Source organism: Marmota monax, unplaced genomic scaffold, assembly GCF_021218885.2.
Source record: "Marmota monax isolate L192 unplaced genomic scaffold, Marmota_monax_Labrador192_F-V1.1 WCK01_AAM20220418_F8-fsc00280, whole genome shotgun sequence".
In the NCBI taxonomy this organism is placed as follows: Eukaryota; Metazoa; Chordata; class Mammalia; order Rodentia; family Sciuridae; genus Marmota; species Marmota monax.
The window spans coordinates 636,853-651,033 of NW_026692080.1; the positions used below are offsets into that span (position 1 = coordinate 636,853).

The 14,181-nt window shown below is 39.8% G+C and overlaps 1 protein-coding gene and 1 non-coding gene across 2 annotated transcripts; both read left to right on the forward strand.

Moving 5' to 3' along the window:
• The first annotated feature begins 760 nt into the window (after positions 1–760).
• Positions 761–10,255, forward strand: Gpx5 (glutathione peroxidase 5). Its single transcript, XM_046459680.1, has 5 exons — positions 761–847; positions 4,933–5,086; positions 7,918–8,035; positions 8,478–8,577; positions 10,049–10,255. The coding sequence occupies exons 1-5, from the start codon at positions 761–763 to the stop codon at positions 10,253–10,255; spliced, it is 666 nt and encodes a 221-aa protein (XP_046315636.1).
• A 3,691-nt stretch (positions 10,256–13,946) lies between these two features.
• On the forward strand, positions 13,947–14,041 carry Trnai-uau (transfer RNA isoleucine (anticodon UAU)). Its single transcript has 2 exons — positions 13,947–13,984; positions 14,006–14,041. It is a non-coding gene; the product is annotated as a tRNA-Ile (tRNA).
• Positions 14,042–14,181: the final 140 nt, after the last annotated feature.

Here is a 14,181-nt window from a genome sequence, read left to right on the forward strand (position 1 = left end):
TTCTTATTCATGCTTCTTTGATTATTGGTGAGAGAGAACATTGTATCCTACCACATTTGATTTCCTGTCTAGTGTCCATTTTTCTGTCGTCTGATAGTTTTTCCCTACTGATTTATAAGCCCTTGAAAAAAAGCATTTCTATAATGGATATACCAATGTGCTGTTCTTTACATATATTGTAAATATCCACAACCCTTACCCCAGTTTTCTCTCAACTCTCAAGCAGATGCTAGGTAGTTCGTCCATTGATTTAAAAAAAAAAAAAAAAAAAAAAACTCAAGTAATCATATTAGGCATGGTATCTGCAAATTTTTTCTTCTCTTTTGATTCTGTGTATTGAAGCATTGAAGCCACACTATACCAATGAGCTAAACACCTTAGCAATAGTGTTTAGAATGTCTAAACCCATTTGCAAGGAAATCTGGGAGGCTGCATCTACATCTAGACATCCCCATCTGCTCAGGAAAAACAAACAATAGTCTTCAAGGACCTCCGAGGGATTGCCGTCACCCTCTCATAATTCTCAGAATTTATATGAGTCCCAGGTCCTAATCGCACTAATGAGCACTCAGTGCTCATGGGCATATGTGTAGGCGAAGATGTGGCTTGAATTCTCCAGTCTTCATGTGGCAGGAATCCTTGAGGCCCTGCAATTGGCCTGCTCAGGCTTGGGCCAGTCTCTGCCAAAGTAACAAAAGACTGTTGGAGATGCATAAGGACCTCACTCAGGCTCTCAGATCAGTGATCTACAACACCAATCATGATGGCACAGTTAAGAGCCTCCTGTCTTTTCCTCTTTCTTCTTATTGACTTCATGCCGACAGATGCCAAGCAAGATAAGATGAAGGTAAGTGAGCTCCAGAGAGGGCAGGAGAGGGTAAACATGTATCTTTTCTTATTCATACTTCTTTGATTATCAGTGAGAGAGAACATTGTATTCTACTCTTCTGTCCTGCTTCTATATTCTGTACTTCTTGCAAGATTTGGACTTGGGCTTTCTACCTTCTTGTGAGTTCTCCTAAACCTTTCTTCTCTTTTCCTTGAATCTTCTTCATTCCCCATAAAATGGTGATCCTTGAGTACAGTCCTTTCTCTCCATCTCCAAGTGGAGGACTCCTGGAGCCCCATCCCCACCCCCACTCCCAGCCACATCAGTCACTAGCTGAGTGGGACTAACGTGGATATCAGAATAGGTGGGGATTAAGGTTTGGAGGGAAGGCTGAATCTGGTCATTTTAGACACAAATGATAGTGAAGGAAGGGTTTTTTGCTAGTTTCTTCCTGAGTTCTTTCTAGTCCACTCAAACACTAATGTGAAGAAACACTTACATGTAAGTTTTAGGGATAAAGTCATAGTTATCACAGGAACATGAAAAAATTAACTGGAGTCTTAAAACAACTGGATATGGAGTCAGATGTCTTGGAATCTGGCCTCAGTTTTATTCCCAGCTTATGACTTAATTGCCTTATTGATAAAGCATGTATATATGGTAGTGGAAGGGATAGTCCAAGGAAGGAGAGTAATGAATGAGAAGACTGAAAGGCAAAAAGGAATCATGAATTTAGAGAGAAACAAACTTCACATGGTGGGTTGTCACTTTGGGCCTTGGATATAAATTTACTCAATGCTAATTTATTGTAACAGAATCTAGCTCATGGGTGGGTGAGCAACAATCATTATTCATATAATATGTTCTACAAAAGACAAATCTGATAAGATCTTTACCTCTATCTGAAATTGACTAGAAAAGTTGCTGGGTGACTTTCTATTTTCAGAATTGATAGGGTTTTTTATGTTACCAAATGCTGCCTAATTTTGTGTGGAGACTCTGGGCTTAGAATTTGCTTAATAAAAGCTGAGTCTGAGCCCCTTTTTTAATATTTATTTTTTAGTTGTAGTTGGACGCAATACCTTTATTTTATTTATTTATATGTGGTGTTGAGGATCAAACCCAGGGCCTTGCCTATGCTAGGCAAGCGCTCTACTGCTGAGTCACAACCCCAGCCCAAGCCTGAACTTTTTAACAAACAATGATGGAAAACCTGGTTATTCAGATGTAGAAGTATGAGTCTAGACCCTTATCTCTCACCCTACAAAAAGTAAATTCAAAATGGATCAAAGACCTAAGAATTAGACCAGAAACTCTGCAACTCCTGGAGGTGGGGGGACGTAGAGTTATACGTTCTAGCACATAAGCATAAGGTTCGCAATAGGATCCCTTAAGTTCAGGAAATAATGCCAAGAATTAATAAATGGAATGGCATCAAGTTAAAAAGCTTCTACACAACAAGGAAAATAATTTTAAGAAGGTGAAGAGAGAACCTACAGAATGGGAGAAACATTTTTGCTAGCTACTCTTCTGACAGAAGATTAAAATCCAGAATATATGAATATATATATGTTATATTATATGCATGTATGAATATGTAAAAACAAATCTCACTATTATGTAAAAACCACTATAATGCACCGATAAAAATCTGCAAAGAAAAGTTGTGTCTGGAGGGGTTCAGATATATCACATAGATTTAAATAAACTAGGAACAATAATCAACATCTGTAGTAAGTCTTCAAGTTCAGAGTCTAAGACCCTGCAACCTGTTTGCAGCATGATTTTCATTGTGATAGGGGGAAAAAGAAAGAGGTGCAGAAGGCAAATTCTTAAAATTGTTCGACTTGGAACCAAGCATCATGAAAGTAGAAATGGATGTTCTCATATAATATTCTCTTTATACACACCTCAGTACTGGTGCATATAAGTGTGCAAATTTAGAGAAAGGCACAAAAACTTATATAGAGAAAATAGCTTTCTCCCTAAGAGAAGGACTGAGTAACTGCAATCTGGTGTACTAGTGATATAATCACTGGATTTGTAGGGCTGGAAAAAGTTGGGTTTTGTTTTACATTACTCCTGAGTGGGGGCGGATAGTGTTTAGTTAAAATTCTTTCTGGTCCATTGCATATCCAGGAAATCTAGTTTAATCCTGTTTAAATCTGCACCTTCCTTAGGAGCTAATGCCCTTCTCTTTTTTTTCAAAAGAGTTTCTCTGCCTTTTTCTCACTAGAGGGTTCAGGCAAGTAGCTTCCTTTTCGTATTTCCTATATTATACTCCTTGTAGTCCACAGACAATTTGTAACAGCTTCCTCAATATAGGGAAAGAGATCAGGTTGTGCTAGTGAGTACTGTGGCTTCAGAGTACTTGGGTACTACAGGTACCCTGCAAGAATAGACAAGAATAAGAAAAATAAGATGAGAACTGCTTTGTAGAGGAATTCAACATAAGTACATGCAATGGAAGTTTCAGGAACAGCCTATTTCTGTTACATAAAACTTATTTCTGTTTTATGTGGATATCCATTCAAGTATGTTCAGGAGATTTGAGAAGGAATAGGATAGATGGAGCTGATGATGATGAAGGTGGGCACTAGGTACCTAAAACACAATGGTGTGGGGAACTGGGTTTATAATAGGTCAGATGCTGCCAGACAGATCCTAGTGACCTACTTGCAGATAGGCTTTGAAGCTCTCTATATCTTCTCTTAGGCAATAGCAGGGGTTACCCCAAAGCTGGGATTTCACAGTATTGACATACAAGAGCATCACATGAGTAAGAGCATGACAGAAGGGAGAAAAGTGAGATGGGGATGAATGTTAAACTTGGAGGGCCCTCCTTATAGCTGCATTTTACTCATGGGGAAACTGAGGTCCAAGATGAGAATTACCTAGGTTCATAGAGGAGTGTAATAATAGATCTGGCTTCTGATTCCCAGGCTAAAATTCTTTCCATTCTATTATGTTGATGCTTGGATTAAGAAGTCAGAAGGCCTAGAGAAAGAAAAGTAACTCAGCTACTCTGAAGTACTTAAGCAATTAAAACTGCCCTTCTCTGAGACTTCAATTCAGAGCTAAAACATAGCTTAATTTTCACAGACATTAGGAAAGCAGGGGCTGGGATTGTGGCTCAGCAGTAGAGCACTTGCCTAGCACATGAGAGGCCTTGGGTTCAATCCTCAGCACCACATAAAAATAAGTAAATAAATTAAATAAAGGTATTGTGTCCAACTACAATTAAAAAACGAATATTAAAAAATTTGGAAAGCAGTGTACTTTTCTCTTTAGCCCCACTTATTTTCTGTTTCTCATATCCCAGCTCACAAATCTCTTTTCTTTATTGCCGCCGTCTGGCTGGGCACAAAATCACGAGCCACTCACAGCCTTGTAGATTCAAACAGCAATTCTTTATCCCCGAACTGTCACTGGCACTCTACATGCATGTTCTGGGGAAAATCCACACTCTCCACCGGGCTCTGAATCCCGCAAGAACTCAACGGGAACTCAAGGAGCGGGCGGGCGCCTGAGGCAGCAGGATACGCCCTATTCCCAGCAGGAATCACCTTAAACCTGGAACTGCCCTAAACCCGGATCGCCCTAAACCCGGATTGCCCTAAACCCCGATCCGCCCTAAACCCTGATCCGCCCTAAACCTGGATCCGCCCTGGTCCTTGAGCAGGGTCACCTTACTCAAACATTCATGCAATGTCACTGCAAATGACTTGGGTCCAAGGCAAGCCCATTTCCACAATGGAGAGCCCTCCTTCTAAGCAACATGGGGTAGGCTGACAAGGAAATTGCCATGCATCATTCTTACTTAGCTATGGCTCTCAGCACTTTATATTTGTCCAAGTATTTCCTAGTAGCCTACCTTTGCCCAAATAATAGGAAGACAGACTTGACTACTTGTTGCTGGAGGGAAAAAAAAAAGGAATGATTTTTAAGTCACAAAACCCAAGTTTCAATATTTTCATTGATCCCTTAGACAATTATTTTTTGTTCTCTGAGTCTGATACCTGTATTATTCTTTAAGTGCTTTGAAATAATACACAGATATCAGGAATTATCACTAATATTATCATTTTTTTAAAATCTTCCAGATGGATTGCTACAAAGATGTAAAAGGCACCATATATAACTATGAGGCCTTCACTCTTAATGGGATGGAACGCATTCAATTCAAGCAGTATGAGGGCAAGTACATCCTCTTTGTCAACGTAGCCACCTATTGTGGCCTGACAGCTCAATATCCTGGTAAGAATTCACAGCCATATGTCTTTGAGACTAAATTTTCCAACTGATTTTAAATAACACTTGATATTCTAAAAATCACACTTGGAATTATATTCTAATTCTAATTATATGCCAACATAAATACTCATAGGTAAATGACTTTATTCTCAATGTCAAAAGTCAATAAACTGTGCCCTATAGGCCAAATCTGGCCAGTCTGTTTTTATAAACCAAGTTGTATTGGACCCAGCTATGTTCATTTATTTACTTACTATCTAAGTTGCTTTCATGCCACAGGCAGAGTTCAGTAGTTGTTTGAGTAGTGATGATGAAGGCCAGGTGATCTGCAAAGCCTAAAATACTATTTAGCTTTTATAGAAAAAAAAATTGCTGATATTCCCAGGGTTGGCCTCTGCTTTGTCTGAAGTTTCTAATAAAATCAATATATATCTAAGAACTAGGAGCTTCATAGAAGATTCCAGAAGTCTCCTTGGCAAATAGATAAGAAAAGATCCATGTTTTTTGAGACTTTTGCAAAGTCTTTTATAGTGACAAGTGTAAGGGACCGGCGAACGACGGAGGAAGAGATCACCAAGAGACTGACTCATGCAACCCCAAAAGGGGGTTTATTGAGGATCCAGCATGCTGGGGCTCCGTGCTCACTCAAGAAGGGAGAGCGGCCAAGAGCCCCAAGCAGGGGTTGAGCAGTGCTTAAGTACACTTTTTGGGGAGGGCGGGGGCTTTGCATACATCAGAACAAATCATCATGAGGCAAACAACAACTCTCGAACATGATTAGTACATTCATTGGCGGGAACAGGTCGGGCGGGGGTGATAGGTTAGTCCTAAAGCGGGGTACACATTTAAACTGATTGGTTTGGCCCTGAATGCCTACGTGCCAAACTGCACAGGGCCCAGGTTATTTAACAACTAAATGGTCAGGGGGAATATCTACTGGGCAGTCCCGTGAATTGTCCTAACAGCTACAGGAATTTCAGGTTTTGAGTGTAGCATAGGAACTTAACAATACCTGGTCTTTTACATTTTAACTCAGGCTTTGCAGCTTAGAAGCTTTACAATGCCTGGTCGTTAACTTCAGTTTCTTTTATCCTTTCACAAGGAAAGGGGGGAAAGAGTTTGTACCTGGAGCTGTATTTGACTGGAGTTAAGGGCCAGAAGAGGCTATGATAGAAGCACATACACCCTGTCAATCTTGCCTCTTCTCTTGGGTGTAGTTTTCTTCCTCCTTGTTCACTATTCAAAGAAGAATTTTGTCTCTCTCATATGTCTCTTAGGACCATTGGCTTAAAAACAAATGAATAGTGAGCAGGATGTATTATATCAGATACACTTTATATATTTGAATTACTAAGAATTTGTTTTTAATTATGTTGTGTTCTGCAGAAGTAATAGATTCACAAGCCTCAAAATTCAAAAGGAACAAAGAGGTTCAGAGTGAAAAAAAAAATCTTTCCACCTCCCTTTCCTCCCTTCAGACAGCTTATATTATCATGTTTATAAAATATGGATATGGATTATTTTTCCTGCTTTTCCTACCAGTTGAAAACATGATGCGAATGTTTGCTGTCTTATTTTTTAAATTAACAACATAATTTTGAGTTTATTTTATTTCCTCTTTCTTTTTTAAGACTGAATATTAACTGGGCTGGTGGTGCATGCCTGTAATCCAGCAGCTTGCGAGGCTGAGGCAGGAGGATTGTGAGTTCAAAGTCAGCCTCAGCAACTTAGTGAGTTCCTAAGTAACTCAGTGAGACCCTGTAGTTAAGTGCCCTTGGATTCACTCCCTAGTACCAAAAAAAAAAAGACTGAATATTATTTTTTAAACATAATTCATTTTGTCCATTTATAAGGGACTTTAAAAATGAACTTATTTCATCTTCTTCTGCACATAACAGATGAAGAAACTGAGGAATAGTTGCTCAAGGAGTGGAAGACAGGCTTCCTATTTTCTTTTCTTTCCTAGAGGGAGGGATTATCTGTAGTGCTGAAGACAAGAGGGAAGTACATGGAGAGAGGTTCTGAGGACTCACGTGAAAACAGGAAAGCAGTCTCTCCTTTTAAAGAAAGGGGCTAAAAGGAGATACCAATTGGGTGAGCTGAATCTGAGTGGCACTGGCTAGTGCTCATCAAGGGACTGAAGGCATCTGGTCCAGAAAGTGTCAATAAAGAGACATGGATTATAAAAGCCTGAACCGACAAGTTGGAAACTTCCTGGCAGTAGAAGAAAGCAGCTGAAGCTCGTGTTTGGCAAATCACTGAAGACTTTTAGGTAGAAAGCATCTTTAACATCCTCAGGATGGTTGAAGAGCAGCAGAAAGCTTAACTTGAACTTTCTCAGGTTTTCTTTGGCTCTGTCAGATTGATCTGCACTCTGCCAGCCTGTACTGAGGAAAGAAGCTCAGTCTTGTCATCTGTGTCTTCCCTTTAGAAAGAAAGATTCAGTCTGTAAATTCACCAACCAGGGAAAGCAAACCGATAAGAATAGTAAAGATGTTCCAATCTGGCTTTGTTTAAAAATCACAGGAGTTTGAATAATTAAGATGACTTGGTCCCATCTCAGAGAAATAGAATCAGAAACTTATGGGCATCCTTATTTTTAACGATTGGATGTGGCTACAGGCTTGGGAAATACTGTACTATATTCACTGGTCTAGCAGGCATGTCTGAAGATCTGGTGTCCAACTTCAGCTGTGCTACTCATAGCCTCTTTGATCTAGAGATATTTCCCTCCCTGGTCTTTGTTTCCTTCTCTGTAGAATGAATAACCCCAGGGATCCTTCTCTGCCCAAAGGTTATCTAGGCTGGCCATCATGTCCCTTTTCTAATCACAGAACTGAATGAACTTCAGGAGGAGCTAAAGCCCTTTGGCTTTGTTGTGTTGGGCTTTCCCTGCAACCAGTTTGGAAAGCAAGAACCAGGAGACAACACAGAGATTCTTCCTGGACTCAAGTAAGTGCCTGCCTGAAACCCAGTAGGAGACACTTGTCCATCTTTCCTATCTGCAGAGATTCTTCCATCTCAGAAACCTCCCAGGAAGATAGTGGATTATTAGGCTCAAGGGTATCTGCAAACTGAGTTTTTTAAACATTAATCTACCTTGATAAGAGTCTGATAGTGTCCAGAGATTTTGTCTCCACCCCTGGTTGAGAACTGGATGGACTGTGGAAGAGCAGAAGAACAGAGATAATTGGCACAGAAACAATGAGATGATCCAAGATAGATTGTGGAATAAAATAGTGATTAAGGAGCCCAAAGTCTAAAAATGGCCTATTTCTGTCACCTCTCCCATCTATTATATCTATTCCTCATTCTGCCCTTTCCTGTGACTTCAAATCTGGTGTCCCATCATAACTTTATCCTGGAGCTTCCTGGGAACATTTGGTTATTGCAGGTATGTTCGTCCAGGGGGAGGATATATACCTAATTTCCAGCTTTTTGAGAAAGGAGATGTGAATGGTGAAAAAGAACAGAAAGTCTTCACCTTCTTGAAGGTGAGTCAGTTACTGGCTTAAACCTCCTCCTTTTCCCTAATATTCTTAGTGCAGAATTGTTATGGTAGAAATGTGCCCAAGAGATCATGCCTAGAGGTTGGATTGATCTTTTTAGAGGGAATCTTCAGGTCAGCATAAGATTTGGGTTTAATTTGTTAATGTTTATGGGGCCCTGACTTTGTTTGGGGGAGAGAATTGTGTGGAATGGCAGCTTTTACTGAGACCACCCTCTTACTCATTGACATTCATTAATTCATTCATCTAAGGTACATTTAATGAGTGCCTGCTACCTATAATGCAGGCTAAATAGTAACATGAGATCACAGTTGAGAGAGAGAGAGAAAGAATGTGCTAGAAATCAACAGGATTAATACAATGTAGTAGGTATTTTTAGTTGAAACATTGGTTTTTATTTATTTGTTTGTTTGTTTGTTTTGTACTGGGGATTGGCCCCAGAGGTGCTTAACCACTGAGCCATATCCCCCAACCCTTTTTTTATTTTTTATTTTGAGACAGGGTCTCACTAAATTGCTTAGGGCTAGGCTAAGTTGCTGAGGTTGGCCTCTAACTTGTGATACTCCTGCCTTAGCCTCCCAAATTGCTGGGACTATAGGCATGTGCCATCATGCTGCTAATACCAGTTTTTGGACAAAGAGAGTGCCAGAGCTAAAAGAATCCTAAATATCACTAGAGTGAATTACTTCTAAATGCTGGACTTGGACCATGACTAGCCCATTTTAAAATTTGTGTATATCCTCAGTAAGCTGAAGAAAGAATATGTACAGAGGATTTCATTAATTCAACTCATCTAACTTATAGGGCTGTCCTTTATTTAAAGATTATGACTGGGGCTGGGGTTGTGGTTCAGTGGTAGAGTGCTCACCTAGCATGCACGAGGCACTGGATTCAATCCTCAGCACCACATAAATGTAAAATAAAGATATTATGTCCACCTAAAATTAAAAAATAAAGATTAAAAAAATAAAGATTATGACACATATATTCTTAGGATGGCGTTTCTAAAATGAGGATGATGAATTGATGGTATTTAACATTTTTGCTTTGATATAATGTCATTAACTCTAAGTTATCCCCAAAAGATATTTATTGAAATGCTATTGGCCCATTGAACCCTAAAACTTGGAAATCCACATTTTAATCCAAGTCAATCACTTTGCAGAAAAGGAAAATGAAGCTTGAGTGGTGACATATCTTAACACTAGTGGCATGATTGTGGGTTGGGTTTATGGGGAAAAAAATAAAAGGAAGGAGCAGAATTTGGCTACAATAGTTACAACATTCCTGATAATTGACAATGTGGTGTTTTGGAAATTTTATGGGGTTTACCAGGAATCATAGGTAATAAAATATTTAGATACAGGAGGAAGTGGATTACTTCTGAGTAAAAATACCTTGATCATCTGGTAGCAAAAGTGATGTGTTGTTTCTCTTTTCCATCTTTCTGCTTCAGCATTCCTGTCCTCATCCATCTGAGATGTTGGGCTCATTAAAATATATCTCCTGGGAACCCATAAAAGTTCATGACATCCGTTGGAACTTTGAAAAATTTTTGGTGGGGCCTGATGGAGTCCCTGTCATGCGATGGTTCCACCGTGCTACAATCAGCAGAGTCAAGTCAGACATCCTGGTGTACCTGAAGCAATTCAACACTAAATAAAAAGACTGAGTTGGGGGCAGAAGCCATCTTGCTTCTCACCTAAAGACCTGTTCTGAAAAACTTCATCTTTTCACCATATTCTTTTCCTAAATGGCCTCCTTTTGACTAAGTTATCTTCATTCTGCTAAAGTTCCCATTCTCCACCAAGTAGATTTGTATTTGGAAGGCTATTGCCCTTTCTCCTGGAAAAAGTGTGTGGGTCAATAGTAAAAGAATGGAAACCCTAATCCCCAGGCCTCCATTACAGTTTGTATAATTCATATCCATAAAAGGAAAATCATCCTTCCATGAGAATGGCTTAGTTTTCCATCATCTTTGGAAGAAGGATGTCCCTGCATGTTGACTCCTCCTTTTTCCACCCTGAAGGTACAGAAAGAGCATGGGGATCTAGTCATTCAAATTATATTCTACTTCTTAGTAGGACAACCATGTATTGTCAGTTTCTAAGTCTTTTGGAATAGTTTTCACCCATGACATTTCCCTCCACCTGTCATTCTCCAGTGAGAACCCTAAGGGAAAGTAGGAGCAAGAACAATGACTTAGATGAAGGGAGGGTGTCTCCATGATAATAGGACCCAGGACTTTTCTCTGTTCTGTCCTGTAAAAATTTTCCTTATTGTCCGATTCTTAGTGTATTCAGATTATGGTTCCTGGATGGGGACAGATTTTTATCTTTTGAGGGATGAAATTCCCCTCTCAACCCCAGATTTCTCAGCTTCAGAACCAGCCTTGTTACTGTCTCAAATAAAAGTTTTTCGCAGCATCTAAGATCTCTGTGGTTTTTAAAATTCCATCTTGTACTTGAACTCATCTTATCTTCCTCCTAGTGCTTACTGATGGTGTATTGTTCAGAATTCTCGAAATTCCCCCCGACAAAGGGATTTATCCTCTCAGATGTTTGGAAAGTTGTCACTTGATGGCTTTTAGTTGTCACCTGTCTTTGGGAATTGCTTTAGGCCAAGTTTGTTGCCTCCTGGGATAGCCAATATCCAATTACTTGTTCATGAGAAGTGACAAAGGACTCCATCCCTCAAGGGATGCTTCCCCATGTGGTGCCTCCTTTCCCTCAGTGTTTGGTTCAGCGGTGGCTGACTGGATGAGTGACATATGCACACATGCACCAGCAGATGTGATGAATCGGGTGATTAAAAAACGTGGGGGGATTGGTAATTATTCAGTAATAGAATTGGATGGTCATTGCTAGAGGAAATTAATGCTTTGGAGAGAGACAATTAAAAGTTGAGGATGATATATCACTTAAAAAGTCTCAATGTGAAAGGATGCCACCATGGGATCCTGTTAAGAACATATCCTGCAACTCAGGACACAAAAAGCCAAGGTGCTGGCCGAAGACTTAATCATAGGAATAGCAGAATTTCAAAGAAAGTTGTATTCCAAACCTAGATTATTATTGCGATTGGCAAAAGGTGTGACTTATGCAGTCCAGGGGGAGAAATAAAGAATGTCCACGCACTTCTGCCCCTTTCAATGCTTTATTCACTCAAATCACTCAATACAATTTCACTCTATAGGTTCTTAATCAAGAAAACAATAATCCTTAATGCTTGGCACTGCAATAGACATAATCAATTCACAGCAAACAATTCCAGATTAATTAATTCTAAGCACTGCAAACACACTTAATCATGACTGGCTAATGATAGACATTGCCCCTGCATGCTAAGTTCAAGTGTCAGTTCAAAAGTCTCAAGCCTTAGGCTTTAAGTCCAGCAGATGCACACTCACTCAGACCGTGGTGATCAGGTCAGGAACCAAGGCAGGCTTCTCAAGGATGGAGCTGATGGCTGATTAAGGAGAAGTTCATAGGGAGAAGTTACAGCTCTTACCAGGGTCAAGATGTGGCTGTAGAGTTTGAGAGCAGTGAGGAAAATGCAGAGAGGATCAGGAAGTGTTGGGATGTCAGTCCAGGTCTTCATCAGACTCTCAGCGTGAGGGCATCATTGTCGGATGGCTGGATGTCTGTTTATTAGCTCTATTATTTGTACCAAATTTGGGGGCTTTTGACCCCCTCTTTCAATCCTTATCAACTGCCACCGGGTATCTCAGTGACATCATTTACCCTGGGATTAAAACATCTGGTCTGGTGGTCCCCATCCTGATCTTTTCACCTTTCTCTCTTATCAGGTGCCTTTCCCTTTTATCAGGCCAGGACAGCCTGCCAGAGACTTCACTCTGAGTTTATCAGGGTGGGGAGAAGTGACTTGTTTGTGCCACAGGGCCATACTGGAAGGCTCCTTTAGGGGTGCCTGGTGAGACTGCAGGTTTCAAACAGGAGTTTTAAAATGGAGTTGCCTAGGCTTAGGCCTAAGGCCATCCTCACAATGTCTCCTATGCCAAGGTCCTGGTAATGATTGGAAACGAATAAAACCCTGAGACATTGGATGGACCTTTGAATTGATGCATTAAAACATCAAAATTCCCCAGATTTGCCAGGACCCCTGAAACTATTAAAAGTGGTTAAACCCATGTCCTTCTTGCTTGAAAGCAATGTAGATGTTGTTTTGCTATCCACTCAGCATTTGCCCCATGTACAACTAGAGTCTAAGAAGAATTTATTGATATTGTAGCATTTTCCCTGAATACAGAATTTTTATATGCTGCCATGAACCTAGCACGCTATTAGAATACCTCCTGCTTAGAAAAAGAAACGGTTCTTGCTAAATATAGTAGAAATATCATCTGCTGTGACAGATGGCAGAATTAAGGGATCAGAAGTTCAGAAATGTGGGATGCTAGAGTGGATTTATCATGGGAAACCCACTAGATAACTATGTGTCACTGAAGGACTAAAGAACATTCAGTCTGAAAAAAATAAAAAGAAATGTGCTGGTAAGAGGGGCCATTTTGTTCACATTGTTTGAAACCTTTAACGAAGATGTTTAAAAATATTTAATCTATACGTGTAATTCTTCATAGAACAAAAACAAACAAACAAAAAGCCTAAACAAAAAACAACAAATGCTAACAATGGATTTCTCAAGATATAAGACTTCAGAAATTTTTCAAAAATATTTTATTGTTTTCTTGCATTTGTTTAGCTTATATTGCAATCATAATTTAAAAAGTGTTTTTCCTTTCTGTATTAATAAATAATAATTATTATCATTATTATTATTTGCAGTGCTGTAGATCTAAAACAGTTTTTTTTTTTTTTTTTTTTGGTAAAGGAAGTATCTCTTTGAATGTTTCAGGGTAGCAAAGTAAAGATTAAAAGCGGGCGAGTGACTGGGTCGGGTTGAGACAGCAGCATTTAAAGCAAAGGAAGGCTAGCTGAATGCAGAGTGGAAGTGCAGAAAAGTAGAATGGCGAAGATATAAGGTCCAAGAGAAGCACAGTTTCAGAGCGAAACGTCTGTTTTGCATGCAGCCATCTTAGCTTCCATCTTTTCCTGAGCTAAAGTGACTTCTTTCAATCTAACCACGGTACTGAAGACTGCCACCCTCAGTCTCTGCGTGCCTCTGTGTTGCAGCGAGGGGTGGCACAAGGAAAGACAAACTCGGCTAATTCCGGAGTTCCCTTGTTTACGTCTTTTAATCCCATTCGTGGAAACCTTGTGTCTTTTTTGTTCATAGTATTTAGCATCAAAAACAAAACTTTAAGAGCAATTACTCTTTAATCTTCATTTGTAAATGTATCTTCACTTAACGTCCCCGAGGCACCACCTGCGGTGGCTCCAGTGGCGCAATCGGTTAGCGCGCGGTACTTATAGGACAGTACGACTTGTGAGCAATGCCGAGGTTGTGAGTTCAAGCCTCACCTGGAGCAGTTTTACTATTCTCTATGCAAATGAAAAAGACACTAAATTTGAGTCCCCTTTAAGGAGCTATATTGTGACTTATGATACCATTCCCCGGCTCTGACTGTGATTTATCTGAAGATTTCCAAGATTGTGCGTGATGGATGTC